This window comes from Zophobas morio, unplaced genomic scaffold, assembly GCF_036711695.1.
Source record: "Zophobas morio isolate AGI-343-1 ecotype UQ-CSIRO unplaced genomic scaffold, CSIRO_AGI_Zmor_V1 ptg000012l, whole genome shotgun sequence".
Lineage (NCBI taxonomy): Eukaryota > Metazoa > Arthropoda > Insecta > Coleoptera > Tenebrionidae > Zophobas > Zophobas morio.
Genome location: NW_026972117.1, coordinates 25,024,279 through 25,048,847, shown reverse-complemented (window position 1 = coordinate 25,048,847; position 24,569 = coordinate 25,024,279). Strand labels below are relative to the sequence as shown.

Below are 24,569 nucleotides of genomic sequence, written 5' to 3'. Positions count from 1 at the left end.
CTTAATTCCAAAACGTGTAATAACACAGCTTAAATACTTTAATTCAATAATATGAGGTTTTGTAAATTTTTAAATCTGAGATGTGTTCTGTCTTCGTAGTACAAAAATTGAAGAGTTGCATTAATCCAATACATCAGATACAACTGCAGAGTTTGTGTTTGTCTGAATTATTATTGTTTGTATTTATAAAGTGAATCTGAAGGATATCAAGCATTCTATCAACATAAAAGTCAAATGTAAAAATAGACACTTTAACCAATTCGTGTTTATTGCAGCAATAAATTTAATTTTAAATTTCAGTGGATTATAAAAAATACATATAAAGTAAAGAAATATGATTCTCTTACTAGTATTTTTTATATTTTTATCATCTTCAAATTACTAACCTGTAATTATGTAATGATGTACAATAACAATTGCTTAACTAAGTAACAAGAATAATAATAATAAAAGTATAACAAAGACCGCCGCATTTCTCAAATTTTGTTTAATAATAATATACTTTTTTTATTTGCAATAACATCCTGTAATTCCAGTAAATGCAATAATTGTATAAAATAAAAGAGTGTTACTGCAATGAAGATAACATCGCAAGTTTATTTAAAACGTATTTTTTTAACTGAAAATTTCTCTGGGCCTCCGTACGTCACTAAAGTAGATTTTTTTATTATTGGCTGATGGCACGATTAAATAAATTTGTAACAACTGTCATTTGCTAATAACAAAGGAAATGCTTTTTTGTTTCAAAATTTATAGATTGTTAATATAAAAAAAAATATCGGGTGTGGTCGATGTATTGTTTTTTGTTTTAATAACAGGTATTGCCTAATCAATATTTGACGTTAATTACGATAATTTTGAAGTACAATTTTACCTATCTCGTTGTCTTGATTTTTAATTTTAAAGTCAAATGTTAATAGCAACCGAAAAAATTAAAACCCACACTCATTTTTGTTAAAATAATTTAATTTTTTGCATAAAAAAAATAAATATATGTCGACCCACAAAATCTTATCTAACACAGTGAAATTTCTTTTGAATAAATTGGAATATTATTTTACTGTTGCTTTTACATGTCTTACTTTTGTTCTTATAAAGGTGATTAAAAAGCTTTCAGATTAGAGTTGGCCATGGAAATATTTGTGATGTCTTTGATTAAACTGTAAAATACATGCATAACCTTTTTTTTAAGTTTAAGGTTATGCATGACTTTTACGGTTTGATCAAAGACATGACAAATATGTATTTCCACGGTCAATTCTAATCCGAAAATTTTTTAATCACCCGTTAGTTAACACAGATTTTAGTCTGCGTTGTAACACTCACTCATTGAGTCAACTAAAATCATCCCCTAATTCACTATGCATAATGAGAAAATATTAGGACAGAAGGAAAAAACCTTGCTTGAATTGATAAGATTTGGTGAAATAATATTAACATCATGAAACAACAGTTTACTCAATTAGAACACTATTTACATATACTTCCTGTATTGGTTAACCACTATTCATTCTTTTTTTCTATTGGTGGTGTTTCATACAATTTAAAATCTATTGGCTTATCATAGCCCATAAGTCTTGCATAATGATCTGGGTTCTCAAATAAACGAGGATCAATGAAAAGAGGTTTACCATTTGCAAGTAACGTTGTGAACATTCCTGGTACATCTGGGACCTTCACATTCTCGACTTTAAATTCAGTCTGGAAAAAATAAATCTATTTAAAAAACAATGACTTAACAAGAAGGCAATTTAACACTTCATATAAAAATTTAAATTCAAATATTTAACTTACAAATTTGTGATAAATCAATGCAGTGGTGTTAATCCACCAATTTAAACAATCCCAAATAATAATAGAATGTAGCATAATAAAACTAACAAGAAGTAAGTTATGTTTGTAAACACTCACCTCTTTTGTGATGCAGAAGAAATTGACTGTTTTAGCAACATAACTATCTGCAGTAGGTTTGTAGAATAGGTGTGTTACATACTTTTTTGTTATTAGATGTAAAAGAAATGGGGTAATAAATGTAAAAAACCCAATAAAGGAGTATGCTGCAACTATAATAGGAACATTTCCAGTGGATACTATCGCACTATACAGAAATGGTTGTCCAACAATTCCCACTATACTAGAAGATAGTGAAAAGACCTAGAAAGTCAGATATATAATACTAATTTAGTAGCCTCTTTAAAATACCTTAACAGCCTTAATTTGTGGTGTTAATATCCCATAGTATATTTCTTTTAAACTCTGTGTTTCAGGAGGCTTGTGGTCTGTGGTGAACCATAGTACTGGATGAGACCTTTTTGTAATATTTTGAAGCGATGTGTTAAATTGATGAATTGTATTAGGTTTTAACGTTTTGACTACTCCTGGAAGAATTGTAATGCAAGACCTTAAAGACATTTTTGATCCCCTGTAAAAACTTAACCTACAAAACTGGCAGCTATTTCGTAATTCGTTTTCGCGAGGAAAATATTTCACGGCAAACCCTGTGATTATTTAGATGTTGTCAACTTCAACAGCAATATGAATAATGGGTTGCCTACTATCGTAAACGTTTATCACAGGAGAAAAGTTAATAAAAATGTTCTTTCGCTGTATTTGTGATGAACAGAAATTAGGCGAAAAACAAAATGTAGGCCGTATATTTTATTTTGTACACCGGAAAAAAGTAGAGTCTGAAATTTGGCGAACTCAAAAATAGGTCGTCGAATGGGGGGGAAATGCCGTGTAATTCTTTAAATTTCTAATATAGATAAGCTTTGGAATAAAAAGTCATGTCGTTGATAACTAGAGAGCGGATTTCTGTCGGGCTAGACAAGGCCAAACTCGGTACGGCTCGTACGGGATGGGAATTCATTGCAGTTACCGGCTGCACTTCGTTTATTTGAGATTAGAATAACGCTGCTTCGTTGCACTCTGCTGTTAATTCCAGTTCTCATTTACTTAGCCGTTTGATTAATAAATCGTTAATTGTATTTATGGAGTCAAGTGACAATTAAATTCAGAGATTACCTATCACCCGCTTCTGAGTCCCGGCGATGCAGCGCGTCCCCACCTATAATCGTGACGTAGCCCGACAGAAATCCGCTGTCTATTGATAACACCAATTTTCAACGTATTCACTTGTTGAAGTTAGATATTGATATTACTGTTCTGCATCTGGTTGTGCTTAGAATCTAATTCCATGTTCTGCATTTTACTTGATAATGACAGGTGTGAGGCATGTTCGTGTCTGCACCCGGCTTGCATATAACGACCCAGGCAACATGATGTCGTCTTTTTCACGTGAATAAATGGTCATCATTTACGTCATAGTGACCAAAGATTTCACGTGATATTGACGTACCAATGACGGTCAAATGTCTCGTCTAGATGACGTCATTTTCTCACGAACTATTGACGTGATGTACTGACGTCTTAGAGTCGTCATTTTGTAACGAATTATTCACGTGATTTACTGACGTCCTAGAGACGGCATTTATTGTCCATTTTAAGACGTTTTTTATATTTTGATTTTTAGAAAAAAATATGCAATAAAAAAACGCTGAAATAATTTTATTTTTTTATATTGTTTAGCTTAAATAAAATATTATAATTCGTTATAATCACCAAGTAAAGCCCAAAACAAAGTATATATTAATTAAAGTTAAAACAAATTAGTGTAAAAAAATTAAATTTACTACAATTTTGTACAACCAACAATGAACTTCAATAAACAAATAAAAAATATGTCAATTAAACAAATTAAAGATAAACCACTCCTAAGAACACAAACAAATCTACATACAGGTAATTACGAGTATAATTAGTATAAACAAAAAAAAAAGGATATTGTACAATATATAATCAAAAATAAACGTTGCAATAAAATATGCTATTTAAAGAAAAATCACTTTTAAAAACACGAAGAAATCTATTTAGTTACAAAGAATATAAAAAAAACTATAATAAACTATAGATCAGTCTTAAAAACACAAACAAATCTATTTACAAAAAATATTAAAAAAAAAACTAGAATAAAGGGAAAAGACAATTGAATCGCATTGTTGAAGTTACTTGATTGAAAATGCACTGTAAAACCACAATATATGTAAAACTATCTAATTCACGACGACTTGACTGTCCCCAACACACAAAAAAGTACCGTTAAGAATTAATTCTGTTTTAACAATCATATCAATCACCTAAGTTTTTTAAGTTTGCCTCAGTTTATTGCACTGAAAAGAAAAACCCGTTAGAGTGCATGGATTAATGGAAATGCAATCATTTTTTCATCTATGAGCAATAGCAAGCATTTGACTATTATTAAATTTAAGGGATTACCGGATTACAGCTTGAAGTAGAAGACAAATTCTGTATTTTAAAAATGCTAAATTTATTTGAATCTAACGGACAATAGTAAAATGGTTGCATTGACAAAAACGTACAGCCTATTAGGAAAATCTCGTTGAGGGTATTCCACGATTTTTTTTTAATGCACTACACGAAAGAATATCGTCTACAAAATGCGAAGATGTGGTCAATATTTTTTTTTTACTTTTCAATAACTCAAAAAAAAAAAAGTTAAATTTAAAGTAATTTTTTCCCGCGGTTAAGTTGTGCATTACGTACGTCATGATGACGTACGTAACGCTGACCAATGGGATCAGCGTAGCGATGTGGCAACTCCGCTCACGCTGCTTTAAAGTTAGACGACATCGGTATTTAGCCATCTTGAATTCTTATTGGGTTATGATAGGTTAGGTTTATTTATGTTTGGTCGATCTTAGTGTTAACGTTTTGTAATTTGCTCTCATTGACGCTTAAAATAATTTAAAAAGTCAGTCGTTTCCATTATTTGACATTGTTTGTTTAAACACGGTGAGTAGAATTGGCCGTTTAATATTTACCACTTACCAAAACCTTTTACAGCGACTTACAACTTAAAATTGTGTAGGAAGATTATCTGGGAAAATACGGCACAGAATAAATAGTCACAATGGAAAGTGAATATGAGCAAGCTACTTCTACCAATCTCCCTGTAGTTGATGATGTAATGATAGATTTGTATTATCGAAGAAATGTGAATTTTCTGATACCAGGTGTTGAAAATGTGAAAACCGAACGGTAAAGTGTACAACGTAATAATGATTTGATAGTAATTATTCATTGTTATAGTGGAGCTCGTGCAACTTACGGCGACGATGCTGTTGGTTATGTGCAGTTGAGACGACACGATGAGATTTGTACTGTCAAAGCTTTGATTGCACCAGAACATAAAGTTCGCCTAAAAGGCTATGAAGTTTCAGTAAGAATAAATGAGTCTGAACAATGCATAATTGACTCAAAGTGTTATGACTGTGCTGCAAGTGAAGGTATGAATGATTTTATGTTGTATGAGTGTATGTATTACGTCTACTTTTCAGGTGGTTGTAAACATGGTGTAGCCTTACTGTTCTGGTTATACAGACGTACCTTGGAGCCTTCAGTGACTTCTGTTGAATGTTATTGGAGGAAGTCTACTCTGTCTAAAGTTGGCAGTACTATAAAAGGGCAAAGAATGAGAGAGTTGTTTAATTTTCGGCAAGTTCCTTCTTTACCAACAAAAGGAACGGCATTTTTGGACAAAGTAATTTCTACCGCATTAAAATCAGATAGTCATTCAATTCTTGCTACAATGTATAAGAGTGAAGTGAATATTTTGGAGAAAGCTTCGTTGTACCATTTATGTCTTTCTTATAAAAAAACGACTGATGCACCAAATGCAGAAGACTTCATATCGTTTTGCCAAAATAATTTAAATAGTGAAATTTGCAAAAGTATAGATACTTTAACAATATTGCAGTCACAATCTAAAGCCTGGTTTGATGTTAGATATGCGAGAATAACAGCTTCAAAGCTGCATGAAGTTGCTCACTGCAAAACTGTTGATGGAGCTACAACTGCTGCAGTTCTGACAGCATCAAAATTTAGAGGAACAAAGGCCATGAAAAGAGGCCTTAACCTTGAAGAAGATGTCTTAAAAGTCATAGCTGAGGAGAAAAATATTAAATTAGAAAGAGTAGGAATGACCATAAATCATATGTACCCAATATTTGGTGCCTCGGCAGATGCAATGTCTGATAAATATTGCGTTGAAATAAAATGTCCAATAAAGACAAATACTGTAAAAAATTACATTACGCCAGAGGGTGAAATAACTCCTAAACCATATGCACAACTGCAGCTGCAAATGTTTCTTAGTAAAAAACAATGGGGTTTATTTTGCGTTGCATCTCCATCTTTTGAAACGGACAGAAATGTGACTATAAAGGAAATTCCTTTGGATGAAAATTTTTGTCACAATGTAATGGAGCAGGCACAAGCTTTTTGGAAAAAAGCGATTTTTCCAATTTTAATTAACTGATGTTTTCAATAATTATACTTATTTATTTCATAATTATTTCTTATTCATTTCAATAATAAATAAATCTAAATCCCGTTATACCCCAATCCCCTAGTATCAATAAAAAAAAGTTAAATGCTTCTATTTATACAATTAATTTATTGTTTCCAATAAAATACAAATAAAAACCATGTAAAAACTATTGTATTAATGGACCTTGCAAATTTATCAAACCACAAGCAACAATTACAATATGATCCAAAAGTGGCACCAAATTATGATCTGTGGTAGCATGTGGACCCAAGATTCGAAATTCTCTGATCCTACAAATTAATCTTTCAATGTGGATCCTCAACGCTGCGACAAGTTTCGACTGACGTACCTCATCCTTCGTCATTTTTCTGGTGCTTGTGACGCTGGGAGGTCTGACTAGATTCACCTTTTTTTTCTGGAAAAGCCCTGCTACTTGCTTGAAGCCCCTATCGGTCATTACAGTTGCATTTTCAGGTACAACGGTCAAATACTCTGATTGCTTAATTATTTCTACATCTGATGTGCGACCTCCAAACCCTTCTGATATAAAATTAATTAGCCCATTTGGAGTACTTGACACTAAATACTTGCATGTGTTACAAGTTTTATAATTGCTCCAGGTTAAAGCTTGCTGATAAGCTGCACTAGGTCTTTCAACCTGTATTTCGAAGCAATCAATGATTGCTTCAACATCTTTATAATACGTCTGAAACTGCCTAGGTAGAACTCGCTGAATTTTACTTTTCTCAGGCCAAAAAATTAACTCATTGAGTTTTGTAGCCATTTTTGGCAATGTTTTTGAAAATATATTACTGACACCACTAGTGCTTAATGCAAAATCTGTCCCTAATCGTACAAATTGGTCATCTGTTCGTATTTTCTTAAGAACGATATAAATATGTTCTACAGGAACTTCTAATTCTTCTTGGAGTAATTTGATGAAAAAAAATTCTGACTTGGGCAAGCCCAGATAAAATCTGCTATTATTTTCAATTTTGAATATTTCCACTTTCACCAATAGTTCTTTGGATATCATATTAGTTTCATGCAATGACTCCGATGATGGCTCATAAACACTTCCACTTTGGAGTGAAAGGGAGGATGATGACAATGATGTCGATGATCCCTGAATAGGTTTGTGGGGGCTTTGATATATTTGTGACGATAATGATCGAAGAGTGTTTGTGCTTTTATCTGCCACTTCAACTGAGGTCATTGATGACTGATCTTTTGTGCTAACTCTTGTCTGAGTTGCTTTTCTAAGAGTTCTCCTTTTTGTTCTTAAAGGAGAAACTGATTTTTCTGGCGATTTTGCACTAACAAACATGCCAGATGGTGAAGCCACTGTTTTTAATTGCAGTTCTTCTACATCCTCTGTTACATCCTGTGAAGTACCAGGTACAGTAGGTTCAGGAAACAGTTTCCTTCGAAGCCCTCTACTGTGCTGTTGTGTTTCCATCTTACGTTTCCTTGAAGTTGGTGTGAATTGGGACGAAGTCTCTTTCCTCACCATGCTTCTTGGAACCACATTGTCTTTTAACATTAGGCGTGTACCCATTAATTTGAAATGAATCCAATTTTCAGCATCCTTTTCCAACTTTATTAAAGAAAATTTGTTAATAAGGTGATACAAGTAGATACCGACATACAAATTTTTGAAATATTTACTATACTTACATCAAAATGATCTTCACAACAGTACAAACTTTTCCCAGGTATGTATGTTCTTCCCACAGCTTCAAACCATAACTTCCTCCGATCCACTTTTTGGGGAACAGTAAGAAATAATTTTTCTGGATTATTTGTAGAGTTATTATCACACCCAACGAAGAAACACTGTTTCGCCATCGTGCCAATTTTTTCTATTTAATTTGTTTATATTTAAGGAATAAAACGAACAGGCCAAGTTGATCAAAAACACGTGCACACTCTGACCTACCTCAATATAATAAACCAGCAGGTTTGGCAACACAGCATCGCTGCCATCGCTTCAAAGTGATTGGTTACACTTTTAACCGCGAAATACTGCAACTTTGAGCCGGCCTCTCACTCTTCTATTATTTTGACAATTTTTTTCAAAGCGATTATGTTTTATAAATAGTTCAAATTTGTTTTTTGTACATGTATTTAGATATTGTTTCAGAATGTTTAGTTAAAATTTGATTTTAAACTTTAGTGGAAAACCCTATTAAGCGAAATGTGTATGTGTAAATAGTAAGTTACCAAAAAGTATTGTAGTATTACAGGCATCTACCGGTATATAATATCCAATATTAATGTTATATATCGCACTGTGAGAGCAATACTCACGTAACTCAAAACCAGCGTGTTTTGAGTAATGATGATTTAAAATTCCCAAGTGTTTATATATTATTTGTATCTTAAATACCAAAGGCTTCGAAATACATTATAGTCGTATTGTCAATCTATTATTAATCGTGTTTTTATTCCTTTAGAGTAGACCCTTCTACTCGTTATAGAAAACAAGAAATTTTGACTTACGTGACTATTGCACTGCTACACCATACCAAATATTTTGGCTTGCGTGTTAATAAATTTAAGACAAGAGCAAACTAGCAACACATTGTAATGAAAAAAATATAACAAAACACAAAACGATCACAGTATTAATTCATTCAACATCTACATTGACCGGCAAAAAAAACCGGCCACCCTGAAAAATTTCGCAAAACCACTTTAAAACTTAATTTAACTAGTGATCGTTATTTTATTAAAGAATCATTCACTATTGACACATGATGTACAAATTAGCACAAAAAAGAAGACAATTAAACGCAGAATTAAATTTAATTTAACAAAATAACAGAAACAGACCAAGTACCTACGATATTTTCTTAAAAAAAAAACAATAAAGAAGACTGTTGTTGTAAATAGTGTTTTTCATCATTTGATTATAAGTTTGGCAATTAATAAACGTTTTCACGCGAAAATAATTCCGTTAACTCTTACAGACGTCTTTCAAAGTGTCGCTCTGTTTTTGTTATTTTGTTAAATTAAATTTAATTCTGCGTTTAATTGGCTTCTTTTGTTTGCTAATTTATACCTTATATGTCAATAGTGAATGGTTCTTTAATAAAATAACGATCACTAGTTAAATTAATACATTTTTTTGCCGGTCAGTGTACTATGGCTAAATTGTTATAAAATGTGTTATAATTTTATTTAATTATTTTTTTTATACATAATTGATTCAGTCCATCGTGTTTTTCTACGTATTGCTAAAGGACCTTCATAAATATTGTTTAATCATTTTCATTTAAGTCTGATGCCGCCGTTGTCGTTATGTTCGGGCATTTATTGACTATTATTTCCTGATATACTTCCTTTCTATACGAAGTTACAAAATTCCATCGGAATTTTTGACAAATTTTAAATTTTTTATTTCGCTCTAATTAACTTTGCTACCTTTCATATTCAAAGAAAAATTGATTTCCATGTTTTTGGTCAATTCTTAACTATATCAGAAGACATTGTGCATTTGTTGTGTTCAATTTGTATCTAAATTAGTAGGAGTATCAGATTATCAACATCGACTGAAATCTCATAGCTTCATAGCTTACGTGCATTTCACTTAGTTTTGAGATACGGCAGTCTTGCATTAAATGCACGCGTAATGTTCGGAAATGCAATACAAACATTTTGATGAATTTGAGCATTACGCAACGATTAAAAACCGTTTATACTTTACATATACTAAAACTACATTAACTTTTTTATGCATTAATGATAAATTTAAGAATTCGGCAAATTTTGACTTACGTGAGTATTGCTCTCACAGTGCGATATGTATATATGAATTCATTGTATTTTTTTAACTTACAAAGAAATCTGCTTGTTCTAATATGCAAACATAATCTTGTAATTCGTCAAAATTTGTTTAGGTGTGGTTTTGGCGGCATAATTTCTATTTTTGTTTTCTTTTTAAGTTGTCAGATTTGATGACGTTTCCATGTTGGAGATTTTTTCACTCGTTTCCTTGAGCATTTCTTTCGTTTCGCACATGTGTTTTGTATTTGTTTCAAATCTAAAACAAAATTATGTTCATTAGCATTAGTTCATAAAAAATTGCAGTAACATACCTTTGCAATATTTTATAGCGCCTCATTTTCAAAAGCAATCACCGTAAGTTCTTCATAATCAGTGGGAGTATCTTCAGTGATTAATGGTGGTCTTTCCAGCTTATCTGAAAAAACTGATTTTGTTATCTACGTACAGTTATCAAAAATAACAGAAACACGTAAAAATTAAAATGATTACTTTATTAGATATTAACTTACCTACTATCACTATACAACCCACACTGAATGGCATAAATTTGCACAAAACTGCGTTAAAAATGAAGTGAGTAACGGATACACGAGAAAGTTTCGGTGGTTGAGAACCAACTGGAAATATTGGAATAATGCACACCCCAAACATCTGATGTATTGTATAGTAAATACGGATAAGAATAAATTTAATAAAACTGAATATTAATCACTCTCGAATTTTTTTGGTAACCGTCATCACTTTATAAACGTCTTTATAAAATCAAAATTTGACGAAGGAATTCTTCAAAACCTTGTCCCGTTTTAGGGACAATGGACAAAGAATTTTTATTACTTTGTTTGTGTCGTTGGGTCTTTTCGCTCAACCCCAGATGTTCTATTTATAATTTGCCAAGCAGGTACTTACAAAATAACACTTCCAGAGTAAACAAGTTTTCAGAAATAATTATTTTATTAGAAATTATTAGAATGAAAAAACTTGTCTTTGGTATATTTCTAATTAAGCCGTTGTATTTTTTGCTCTAAATATAATCAAGCATTATGAAGGCCACTTTTTAAAGAATACGACGACCCACATCTAATTGATCATATAATCTATAAAAAATGACGAAGAAAGGACGGCCTTTTGACGTCATTAATTGACGTCAGAAGTAAGTCATAAAAATCTCGTCATTTTCACGTGATTTTTTGGACGAATGACGTCGCCGACGAGTTATGACCAAAAATTGACGTGAATTAGACGACAGTCTGCTGCTTGGGGAGTGTTAAATTTAAAAAGTCATCAATTTGTCAAATGCATGTGTCTTATTAATACATACAGTTGTGTATAATTTACATTTCCGGCTGTCGTATAATCACTTCCTCCTATATTGTTGGTTGCATATACAAAAATGTAATTTTCTTTTCTAAAATTTGAAATTATAAAGATATTGCAAATAGCAGTCTATAATGGACAACAAACTGTTGCACTGGAAACAGGTATGTATTGATTTATGCATTATACATACTTAGCATATGGCGCAAATGACTTGTGTAACGTCAAACAAAACAATAGTAGGTAATTGCATCAGTCAACGAATTTTTCTAATAATATAAGTGGCCTTGAAACCTTTTAATTACTTTGGAAGAAAATTTTAGGTCTGTACATTTCATATTCTGGTTATTTTCCGTTCTACAAACTGTACTGTCCATATATTTTTTCGACTAATTTTCATTCGTCACAAATTACGTTCGCCTTTTACGTGCATCCTCAAAATGTAGTAATTTACAACAAACGACAAAAAAGTCCCCCTAGTTATTATTTAATATTCTTTTTTTTTAGAAACACAGGTACCAGAGATCATCAAGTATGCGCATATTTATTGTCATCTGTCATATCTTTCACCCGGACTTCCGTGTTTCGTTCGGTGAAGATGTAAATGCAGACATACGTTTTAGTATTAAAAGACGATCAACAAATAACTAGAGGGATTTTTATCTCTTGTTATATATCATATGACCAAAAAAAGTTTTCTAGTAGGTCATGAAATTTATTTATAAAATAGTGATAATGGCATTGCAGTTATTACTTGGACAGTTTATTTTAAAAAACAAATTTCATTGCCTAATGAAAGATTTTTTTCCATTCTATGGGACATATGTGAACGTAATTTGACGGAATGTAAACTTCAACTTTTAACTTTTACTCATCCGATGTCAACGAAAAGAAAAATAAAAACGTAATCATAATCTTTAAATAAACCGTGCCCTTAAATGATTCTGGTATTAAGGGCGGCTTTGAAATGTCAAAAAATGTGCCTCGCTATGATAATAGGGAGGTAAAATAACCAACAAAAGACATTCCAAAACCATTCTTATACAAATTATTATAGGGTTGGAGTGGGTCATGGAATCGTCCCGCCTATCACCTTCTGTGTATTTTACTAAATATCCAAGGACGCACAATAAATACCACACTCGTCTTTATAACTGGTTGTCCAAGCGCTTCATGAACGCGGATTCTGCCCAAGTCTTTGTCTTTAATCATTAACAACTACCTCAGATACTGAAGGTCTTGTAGGAGATTTCCCTTTGTTGACACTGTCATATCGAACAAATCTGTTGATTTCATCTGTAATGTGAACCGCTAACGACGTTTCTTGAATTTGCTAATCAGGGTATTTGGCCAAATATTCTTGCTTACAAGAGATTACAGGATACACCCACTTTCTGTTTATGACTGTCCGTCCCATTGCGATAATAAGATATAACATTGAAAGTGTCTTGTTCAACAGAATAAACCATTCTTCGTTTCCTTGCACAAAAACAAAATTTTACAAAAATGGCAACAAAGCACAATTTAAGTTATGTTAAAAAGTGAGATTGTCACAACATAAGTTTTATGTTCTAAGAAATGACCTATGTAATATGGTGACGTAATGGACAGCGAAAACTAGATCAGAAATAAACTTGACTAGACTTGAACAGCTTCAATTTATGTTATATATATACTCTTTTCGTTCATAGATTTTTAACTCTACACTTTCGCTATTTTATATATCGAGACCATTTGCTGCATAAACGTATTTTTACTTTCCCGACTCGCACTAATGGAATAATAGGTTCTATCTAACAAAGGGCTATTTTTGTTTTCATGACGTTTCATTATGCTAAAGTGCGAAAAAATAGGTCTCCCGGTTCCGCTTGTCTCTCGTTTGTGTGTTTGCCGTCAATTGTTGTGAAACTGCGAAATTTTGCACGTAATTTAGTAATATCGTGTAGATGGTAAAACATTAACCAGAATTTGTGCGGTGATTACCAAAATATAGTCGTCTCAAAATTTTGAAAAAAAAAATTGTGTAACAACATTATTCACTTTAATTTCAAAACTGCGAACCCATTGCTTTGAAATTTTGTAAGCGTTTTAAAGGGTAATTATCGTAGGCACGGTAAATCGTTAATCAAAATTTGTCTGCCTATCCCCTCTTGACAACGTAATCTCAAAATTTTGCTACCTAAAACGTGCAAAATATAATGAGCCTACATTTGTGGTTTATTAAGCCCTTTATATTTTCCAAAATTGGTTATACAGGTGATTGAAACAAAATTAATGAGGCAACTCATTTTATTGATCAAATCAATAACACCTCACCTCGGTTTCCCAAAATGTTGGAATTTCACTATTGTTATCATTAATATGACACTGTAGCTACAGATTAATATATATTTAATTAAAACTTGTAATATATATTTTACAATTTCATTATATGTATGTAAAGTCCAGTCATAGAAAACTGGACCACTTTGATATACATATTATTTTAGTTCTGTATTTTTTTAATATCAAAATAATTTAAACATACTTTCCTGATTAAAAAAAAGGGCAGTTACTTTGTCAAAAGTATTTGATTTATCAAACAAAACATTAATTACACCCTAAAATTTTTAAAATTTTGAAGTGTACGTCAAAACCTAGTGGTCTAGTTTCCTAGGGCCGCAACCGTACATACAAGACCAAAAGTCAGATTCAGTTCAGCTCCCACTAGTGACCGAAAAGTTTGTCTTAATAATCAAAATATCATAAAAATAGTAAGTTTATTAACCGTTCAAAAGACACAAGAATTAAAAAATATTAACAAATTTCCTCAAATTTTATATGTATATACTGCGAAACATTGTCTTCATTATATAATAATAACCTAATCCATAAACGTGTGGGACTTGGGTTGCAAACATCAAGGCCGGGAATTTACGTTGATGATTATTATTGTTCTGAAAATTTGCTTTAAAGCTTGCTGTCGCACTTGCAGTAAATTTACAAATATGGGAAATCTAAAGATCGTCTATAAACGACCAAATCGGTAAGAAGTGTATAAAGCACGGCTGTGGTATTTATATTCTTATAGCGGAAAAACTATAGTGGCTATGATAACTAACAGTGATAAGCTCTTTTTTTTTGGTTACGTCACAATTATGGTGAGTACGCAAAAGAATTAAAGACGGAGAAATTCAGTGCAAACTTTTTGCAACAACTGAATAGCTTTTGTTTTCAGTATTAATAAATCAAGAGCATTATAATTACGAAATAATTGTATCATAGCTTTCGAAAGCACGTTACTGGGTAACACTAAGTTGTATTCAAAGAAACGTGCTTGAGAAAGATTTAATAAAATTACCGAGAGAACAATAAAAAACACGGTGAGAGATAGCCATGGATTTTTGAAAGTGATTCTTTGATCGTTGCATTTTCAACTCAAACTGTCAGACTGACGGTAATTGAACAAGACATAAATTCTATCAAAAATAAATTATCAAAAATCCATGGCTATCTTTCTTATGCTCTTTCGCTATAAGAAATCGGATAGAATTTTTTGTCTCTTAAACTACTAACCTAATGGTTAAAAATGTTTGTAACAGAACAAATTAAGGAGGTTCGTTAAGGTTACTATATTTCTTTTTATTATATTGTCTAGTGCTATCAACATCACCACCATCGTTACTATTATTATTAATGTTATGTATGTATATATTAATTTTTTTAGAGATTTTTTTTGTTGTAAAAGCATGATTTTGGCGCTGACTTTAAAAATTCTTGTTGATTTTGTTCATTTGCCATTTTGTCTTAATTCCTCCTCCTAACTGTTGTACGCTAATTTTTTTGTAGAAAAACAATAATAATTTTATAGGTACTATGAGGGACATGGAATTCTGGGCAGTCTGTTCTTGTCATTTCAAAAAATGTCAATGTAAATGCACATTTAGTGTCAGTATGATTGATATTTTCGAAAAAACTGTCAAATTAATTTTGAAATATATCAATTGCTTCAATATGCCAGCTGTATCAATTTTTAACAAATCTTGAGCAGTAATTGCATGTTAATATAATTGAAACAAATTTAATAAAACTTCGACTTTGTCAGTGTCAAAATGCGAAATACGCCAAACATTGAAAGAGTGGTTATGAATAGCTAAGGTCTGGTTTAGAAATTTTGACAATTGTGTGACACCTCTGCCCAGTTTTCCGTGTCACCGATGGTAAAAGATATTAATGTTTTAGTTTAAAACTAACATGAAATGCTGTGTTTGAGCTAAACCTACAGTGTCTTATTTCGCTTCTTGGGTTACATAAAACTCAACAGTCTAGTTGAGATTTCGGGAATTTAAAATTAGCAGTTAATAAATTATACCGAGTGGTCATTTGTTTTTGATACAAAAGAAATTTACACGTAAATTGATGGTTTTGTGGCAGTCGTAAACGGCGAAGTTGTAGGGAATTAAAAAAAAAGTTCCTAAAACATAATAAAATTAAAAATATTCACTAAGTATAGTCATCTAGTTGTTTTTCTATAAACTAAAACAGCTTCTAACTTTTCCAAATGTCTGTAGTTTCGACCAGAGTACACAAGGTCATGCAAATAACCCCAATAGAAGAAATCATTTGAAATCAGATCTGCTGACCTCGCTGGACAATTGTACCACCACGACCTATCCAATGATTTGGGAATACATTGTCTAAATATTAATTATCGGACGTCCCACGTAAAATGCACAGGACAACTATCATGTTGGTACCAAATTTTATTTTCACCACTGCTGATCAAATTGTTTCTTCCAATAAACTACAACGGTTAAGTGAATTGATGTGACCCAATATTGCAGTCCGTACTATGTTGATGGTACATTTTAAACAGCGTAGGGATAGGGAAAATGGAGTACGTATAAATAAAGTTTTTGAATTTTATTTTCTCAAGAACTAAATAAAGTTAATGATGGATGAAAGGGTAGTTTTAAAAATCGTTTTGAATTCTTTACAACTTTACAACACTGCGTATCTAGTAAGTGAATAAAAGTCAGATTTAAAATCAAATTGATTGCTGTTTAATATGCAAAAATCCTTCTTTTCAAATATCTGAGATATATTAATTAAATTCTGCCAAATAAAGAAACGTAATTCTACTGTGACACGACATTTCCACTTCTAAAATGAAAAATATATGTAATGTAACAAACTCATGCTGGCTTAAAAACTGTTGCAAATAAAGTCTTTAATTTTATTACACAAGTACATTTTAGAAGTGATTCTATACAAATATTTAACATCGGGAACAATTTTTCTGTATTAAATAAGTTTGTCCAAAATTGGTCACATAGCCACGTGTGTCTTTTGCAAACTTCCGTCTAGACTCTACCGATGGCGATTGCCTACACAATAAATTTAAATAATAAATAATATGCAAAATAACCGCCAGCACAGTGAATAATTCCCTTTACTCTTTGCCACAATAAATTGTTTTCATTCATTTGATTATTTCATACTTCAGGTAATTTATTTCAACACGATGCAAGATACCCAGCTACAGTCCGGTGGTCATATTAGGTATAGAATAAAATTGGAAATCTTCTCGAGGCGCAGCAGCGTCGACAAAAGATTTCTTATTCGGTAACTAGTCATAGTGTTCAATGATACAACTGGACCTCCTAGTTGAGTTCAGTAGTTTGTGGGATGCAAAGACGGTGCAGGTTAGATTGGAGTTCTGAAACCTGGCGCCTGTGGTCTCGAATTGTTACAACAAATGTTCACTGAATTTAAAAAAAGTGCAGTATGAAATTTTTTTATTTTCGGAGGAATTTCAGTTTCACTGGATTAATTTTATTATTGTGTAAGTATTATTATTAGATTAAAATACATTAATTTTTTAATTTATATTTATAAAGTTCATGACCATTTTTTTGGAATCATGAGACTAATAGAAAACTAATTTGCACTTTTATAACTAATGAACAAAATAAAAATTTTGGTATAAATTATAAATAGATAATTTATATTTTATTTATACTTCGTATAAGCGTAAAACTAGACATTTCAAGCGTTTCTTGTTCATTTTTTAATTTAATTTTAAAATAGATTTTAGATATTTTCGTGCCTCATTTGCCTTGTAAACTTGCACTGTGAAATTAGTGTGGACAAAACCTGCACATTTTATGATGCAACAGGTTTAACGCACGATCTAAATTTGTACCTCGTGGCATTTTGTTTTTGAAAATTTTCAAATTTAGTTGCACTTAATTAGATAGGTAAAACAAATTAATAAATAACATAAGCGAGGTCAGTAAACCAATAGTTGAAAGTCTGCAGATAACAATGTAAATTTACCGCAAAACCACATTTTGGATTCAAGTAATTGAACGATTTAAATAGAAAAAAACTTCCTTCTTTATGTTTTAACTGCAATCAGTCAATCATTATTTATTACCGATCGCTGCAAGAAAATACCACTTTCATGGATCTATTTAGAGAAATGTATTTTTAATGTTGTTAGTCATGGGAGATGCAAGCGTGATTCCCATAATGACCACCACCTTTCACTATCAATAAGTATTTTTGTGAGGTGCTTGCGATTACGTATTGGTGAAGAAAAAGCGCTAAAATAGAACGAAATTAAGTTTTATGAGATTTTCTATCAATTTCACAGGAGAAACTTAATAAGGAATGTTCATTTTATAAAGCGGACACTGAAAAATTGCTACTAATTCGAGTACTTTGGGCTAATTTATTTTTTTTTTGTTATAAAAATGTTTAACAATGTTAAATGAAATAATTATTCTTATTCTCTAATCAATTATATTCAGAAACTATACAATTTTCTAACTATTGCGCGAATACCTCGAATCACTGTTTGCACAGGTTTGTTTGTGATTTCTTCATAGCAGGAGGCCACATTTTTTTAAAATCTCCAACTCATGATGTTGTACGGCCATCTTTTCTTAACACTGATTTCATATTTGCCCATTATCGCTCAAGTAGACGAAGCTCAGGACAGTTGGGTGGTTTATTTTCCTTTTTTAAAAACTGTACATTATTGGCATTAAGAAGCTCCTGAGTGGCACCAGCGTAGTGAACCGAAGCCAAATCTGGCCAAAACAATGGAGGGTTATGATGTTTGCAATAAACAGGCGATAATCGCGTTTTTATACATTCTTTCCTGTAATCATCGCCCCGAATTGTTCCAATCGTAAAAAAAAACTAAAACTTTTTAGCCCACAAGATCAAATCGGTTGCCACACTAAGACTTTTTTCCCAAACTTTTCAATTTTTTTTTGTTTTCATGTCATCGAGGACATCTTCCCCTACAACTGCATTATAAAACTGGGAGCCGGGTAGTGTATTGCAGTCCATTTTAACCTTCGTTTCGTTGTCCATCAAAACACAACGATTTTTGTTCCTGACCAAAATTGTTTATAACTTCCTGCTTTTTTTTTAAACTTTGTGCGCTGCTTTTCGCTTCTTTTTGGGATTTTTTGCTTTAATACGTTCTAATGTTATTCCGAGTCTTTATATTTTGTACAATACCTACGGTAACACCTTGCTTCTTCGGTATTTCCCACACAGACATACATTTCGTTAATTTTAGCAGTTTAATGATGTTTTCCTCAATATTTTCGTTAAGCGGGCCTTTTCTCGGTCAGGATTTGAGCAAATCTTCTAAAGTATTAAACTCCCCAAACTTTTTGATTATTTGGAACATTGCTGATTTTGAACATTTAGTTATTTTAGGCAGTCCCCCCAACGGAAATTTTTCGTAGCATCACTTTTGCAAAGATAATTTTCTTGCCCCAATGGCGATTCGCTTCATTTTAAAAAGAAATAATGTTATTTTGAAAACAAAAATGGCATTTAATAGATACAACTTAAAGCTTTCATATATAAAAACTAGAATAATTTAGATTAAAAATTAGAAAAGTGGCGTTACTTTAAAGGTGTCCGTTTAATAAAATGAACACTCCTTAATACACTGACAAACATATCGTTGAATCTTTAATAACAGCACGTAAAAAGCTGGGATTTTTTAATTTAGTTTCTAAATAAGTATAACGTTTAAAAACAAGAAAATCTACTCAAAAATTTGAAATTTGTTAAAAAAAACTGTAAATTGTGTGGAAAAAAAAAACTGAAGTCCTTTGTGTTGTGAGTGACTGTTTAAAAATCTGTAAAGTTATTTACAGAATATTCCGTAATATTTATCTAATCGATGATTTATCTAAGATCTCCAAAATCGTGGAAATGTAATAACGTTGTGTTTGGTATTACATTGCACATTTCATAGTTAATATCCGTTTCCCTTCCAAGAGGTTGATGACGCAATTGTTATTACAAAATTTTGTCTCAGTTTCACAAAGCTCTTATGTTTTAAATCATCAACAGTTATCGTAAAATTGGTTCATTTAATTTCTTTAAAAGAACTAGAGTAATGTTATATTGTATGTACACAGCAAAGAACGTATCCCTACCAAACGTCTATTTCGTCATTTGGAACAAATATTGCTTATAACGTTAGTGGTGTATTTTTATTTTTTAAACTCTGTACTAAGGACTTAAAAAAAATACACTATAAGCAGATTTATTTTCTCGTTAAAATACACATGTGAAATGTATGCAGTAAACTTCTGACATATGTAGCGCTAACATGAGATAAGAAATTTTCAAGAAAATAATATTATCTTCTAGAATGCGGAAGGGAGTTGTTTTACGTAAACTTTATTTGTAAGGCATAAACAAAATTGCAATCAAACTGTTAAAAATTGTGTAAATATAAATATGCGATATACCGTTTGAGGAATTTGACCAATATTCCTTTCAAGTAATGTCGCTTCTATACTGGTTACGTAAATGCCTCTTTTTATAAATTGTATGCAGTGGTGACAATTCATATTGTCAATCGACATAAAAAATTGTCACTAAATGTAATTTGCAACAGTTATTATCTCGTTAATGTATTTTAAAGAAAATGGCTCATTTTTTAAGTTGCAGTAGAATGTGTATTTTTTACTAGACGTGCAAGAAAATAGTTATGGTTATTTTATAACTGCAACAAATTGTGAAAAACAAAATAAAATAACGCGGAAAAGAAGGGAGCTTTAGAGATTTTCAATAAACAGAAAGTTTGTGCTAAAATTTAACATCAACAACACTTCTCAGAGCTTTGATCAAGAGAGTAAATTTTTGTGACAACCTATATCTTGACATTGTATGAGAAATTTTATTTAAATCCTACATGCTCCACTGCAATGATTGTAGACAATGGATGGCAGTAATTTCACAATATGTTTAAAAGCTGTATTTTGAATGTTTTATGAAATTAAAAGACTAAAAGTTCTGTGGGAAGAAGATTTTACAATACATCCTAAGCTAGCAAAAACTATACACCTACTATTGTTTCAGAAACCATTATGTTCAATGTGGTAATAAAAAAAAAATTAGTAATGTACATCTATGTATGTTGTTAATTGTATGTTTGAATCAACTAATTCATGGTAGCGTTGATGACAAGCTCAAAATGTATTAATTTTTTATGTACCGCTATTGAATTCGAGATATTTAATTTATTTTCATTTACCTCATTATCCTACTAATATAATGGTGACATCACCGTTACATGTTATTTGTACAAAATGATGAATTCAGTTTGTGAACAATGTGATACATATATGATTGGAACAATTACTTTTAAAAAGTAATGAATTACAATTACTCATTAAGTACATTCAGTAACAATAGTAATTCATTACAATTACAAATTACTTTTAAAAAGTAATCCATTACTTTAACAATTACTTTTTGCACTTTGAAAAATTTGATGAAGACACAATTTTAGATATTTGTTGTATGGATCCAAAGGGTCAAGAAAAAACGTGTTAGAAGGAAAAAGGCAGTGAGTGATTTATTTTACTAACCCATTTATTACATATTCACCTCAGTAAATAAAATAAAACAAATAAATACTTCACGCATATCATAATTTAAATTCAATAAAAACTGACATTCAAAATTTTCGCCAGCTAATTATGAAGGGTTTGGACTCTATCGGTTACCTGTTATAGATTTGAGTGGATCAGAAAAATGGCTAAAGTTTGTTTGATCACAAATTTTAAATATTCTGCCCTTGTTTACTCAATTATTTATTAAGATATTTTATTTCTGTAAAGTGCAATGCATTTTTTAATACAATTTCTATTAATGTACCTTTTTGAAAATTTAAAATTGATCCATAAATAGCGAAAACCAGATAATCTCATACTCATAACAATTTTAACGCGTTGTAGTTTTGTTTTGACTACAAAATTTAAAAAACGCAAAAGCAGTCTGGGTGGGGTTTTTTACGCTCATTTCAACGGTGTGAAGTTTATTACAATCGGACGTATACTTTTGGCAAAAACTTGGGCAGCAGTTTATATGTATTTCCCTATGCTGGAATATGCTTTAGCTCACCCTTAAAATGATGAGGAGCTTATGTATATTATGGTTACCTGGTTTCTTATATTTTTTGAAAAATATTGTGTTACAATTACTCATTACTTGAAAAGGAATTGAATTACTGTAATGGATTATTTGTAACTGAATTACTTCCATCCACTGAGAAATGAGGAAACTGTAAGAAAATAAATATCTAAATTATTATTATTAAAATTTTATTACCGTTTCATGAAATAAAATTTTATTACAATTTCATGAAATAAAATTTTACTGGCTGTAGGAAAATAAGTAAGTGTAACTAATGTGTTTTTTTCAGCAAAATCTGTTTTTTTCTGTTTGTTGGTTCAAGCCGTACTTATCTAAATATTAAATCTCCCTACGTTATTAGTGCATAAATACCGGGTGGCTATTAATGACTGAAGCAAATTGTTGGTTGGCAATTTTGAATTATTGGAAGAAATGTTAACATGTCAGTTCACAGTTGTCAATTTTGATATGAGCATATCTAAAAACCAACAAGAAGATGGTAGTTACTGAATTTGTGCCCAAAACTTTAATTTGATATCAGGTTATACCATCATAAAATTTTAAATATGTCACCAACCTGACAAAAAATCACAAACATTAATAGTCACTCGATACATTATCACAAAAAAATATGTGTTTGTTCCTGTACTTAAATAAGTTGTTTTCGAATTTCAGTTACTTAAGTTATCTCAAGATTGTTGGCATAAGTACAACTTAATACAAAGTGTTATATATGTTCCGCACAAAATTCATAATTCTGTTAGTTGACGTCTTCTTGAAAAATTCTCGAACAGGTCAGTTTTATTTTTTAAATACTTTTTTGATTCTGATAAATCTTTCTATTGGTTAAATGGTCATAGACGAATGTTGTGTAGCTTATGTAAGCGTTTTTTTGGGAAAAATCCTAATAAGATTGGAAAAAAAAATCGATTTATTAATAAAATTTGATTGAAATGCCGTAAATGTTCGAACTACAATTTATTAACGATTTGGCACATCCGTTCAGTGGTATTTCTATTCGGATTCGATTCTTGAGATCGTTCAAATTGTTTGGTTTGTCAATCAAATACTCTCTCAAAAGAAAATCAAAGGGACATAAATCTGGAGAACGAGCTGGTCATTCACATCGCCCTATTCATCTTCCTTGGAAAATGTTGTCAAGAATCTCTCTCACTAACACGCCATAATTCGAAGGTACCCCACCTTGTTGGAACCAAATTCTTTGGTTGATTGCTGATTTAGAAACATATCTACAAGACCGGGAACACAGTCAAACCCAAAAAAAATTAAATAGTGCTTACTTGTTAATGTTTTGAAAATCGAATTTTTGTTTTTCCAGCTTTAATAGGATTTTCCCCCAAAGAAATGTTATTTATACAAGGTACTAACTTTTTTCTAAGACCATTTAATAAATAAAAAAAAATCTGTCAATATCCAAAATAGTGGGGCTTGCTATTTACAAAAAAATCGTTTCACTATGCAAAAGCGGTTGGTTACAAAAATAATTTTTTACGTCAAAATATGAACCACTAGTTATCAAAATAACATACAAAAATATTGATATTGATATCACGATGTTGGCATATCAATTTGAGTAGTGATGAGATTCTTTGATGTTTTCAGGTGATTTCGTTGTTTTTAAACTCCCTGGGATTTCTTTCTGCATCACAGTTACAATAAAAAGTGTAATTTTTACTAAAACAGTGTCACAAGATAATTGACAAAGTGCTGTATCGTAAGCACCTGGATTTCACCTCTTTTTGGATTCATCAAGTGATTTAGCAATTAACCAGTGATGTGTCATAAAAGTTTTGAATAATATTCAGAAGGTTACCGCAATGACAAGGTATAAACATTTCATGCTTTTTTAGCTCATAAAAAAACAAAGAAATTTCATTGTTTGATATTTATTAAATTTAACATTTTTTGCAGCAAAAAGCACGTTACCTTCAGTGGAGCATATCATGCATAATTCTCTAAAATGCTAATAAAAACCAAAACGTTTTATACATTTGTTGGAGAACTATATTTAAATATAAATTTAAATTTATGAATTTATTCGATTTATCAATCATCTTTCATTAACACGGCGACGTTTGCGACATTAATGTCGTATTAGTGTCATATCCTAAAATAAATCTAGTCGCACCATGAATTAGATCAGAAATTTCGAAAGTGCTCTTTTGACTGAGTATGTATCTATGATCTGAATTTTACGTATTTATAAAGCTTATACGCACACATGTTTTAAAAAAAGTGAGTAAAAGTGATTAGACAGAATGACGCTGTTTCTTAATTTATTAAACTTATAAATGATTTCGAGTGCTTTGAAGTTAAAGAAAAATTGTATCATCTTTAACAATCTCTTAAGGTGTCATTAACACAGAGATTTTTAAGTATAGAGTTCTGACTCTCACATCCTGAATCGATTTTTTCCTTATTAAAAAAAGTTTTGTTGCATTATTCTTGTTTTTTTTTATTTTTTCTGTCCATGTGTTTTTCTACAAGTTTTTACGAGTAAAATTTGTTTACTGAAAAGAAAATTGTTTTTTTTTTGTTTACTAGTGCAGTGCGACAGAGTGAAGGTGAGCGAAATGGTTTAACGAATTCGAAT

The 24,569-nt window shown here is 31.1% G+C and overlaps 3 protein-coding genes across 4 annotated transcripts in view; 2 read left to right on the top strand and 1 right to left on the bottom strand.

Annotated features, from left to right (window-relative positions):
- Window positions 1–1,441: 1,441 nt before the first annotated feature.
- Window positions 1,442–2,506, bottom strand: LOC135128447 (transmembrane protein 70 homolog, mitochondrial). Its single transcript, XM_064055357.1, has 3 exons — window positions 2,203–2,506; window positions 1,912–2,154; window positions 1,442–1,701 (listed from the first exon to the last, which is right to left on the bottom strand). The coding sequence occupies exons 1-3, from the start codon at window positions 2,410–2,412 to the stop codon at window positions 1,504–1,506; spliced, it is 651 nt and encodes a 216-aa protein (XP_063911427.1). The 5' UTR covers window positions 2,413–2,506; the 3' UTR covers window positions 1,442–1,503.
- Window positions 2,507–4,604: 2,098 nt separating this feature from the next.
- LOC135128088 (uncharacterized) lies at window positions 4,605–6,430 on the top strand. Of its 2 annotated transcripts, XM_064054918.1 has the most exons (4): window positions 4,605–4,872; window positions 4,924–5,118; window positions 5,170–5,366; window positions 5,418–6,430. In XM_064054918.1, the coding sequence occupies exons 2-4, from the start codon at window positions 4,991–4,993 to the stop codon at window positions 6,395–6,397; spliced, it is 1,305 nt and encodes a 434-aa protein (XP_063910988.1). In that variant the 5' UTR covers window positions 4,605–4,872; window positions 4,924–4,990; the 3' UTR covers window positions 6,398–6,430. The 2 variants fall into 2 exon arrangements, with proteins under 2 accessions (XP_063910988.1, XP_063910987.1); XM_064054917.1 differs by having other exon boundaries at window positions 5,170–6,430.
- Window positions 6,431–17,132: 10,702 nt separating this feature from the next.
- Window positions 17,133–24,569, top strand: part of LOC135128083 (fibrillin-1-like) — a 30,008-nt gene continuing 22,571 nt past the window's right edge. Inside the window, exon 1 of the mRNA XM_064054908.1 lies at window positions 17,133–17,336. Within this exon, the coding sequence (XP_063910978.1) occupies window positions 17,279–17,336 (58 nt within the window). The 5' untranslated portion in view covers window positions 17,133–17,278. The remainder of the gene's footprint in view (window positions 17,337–24,569) is intronic.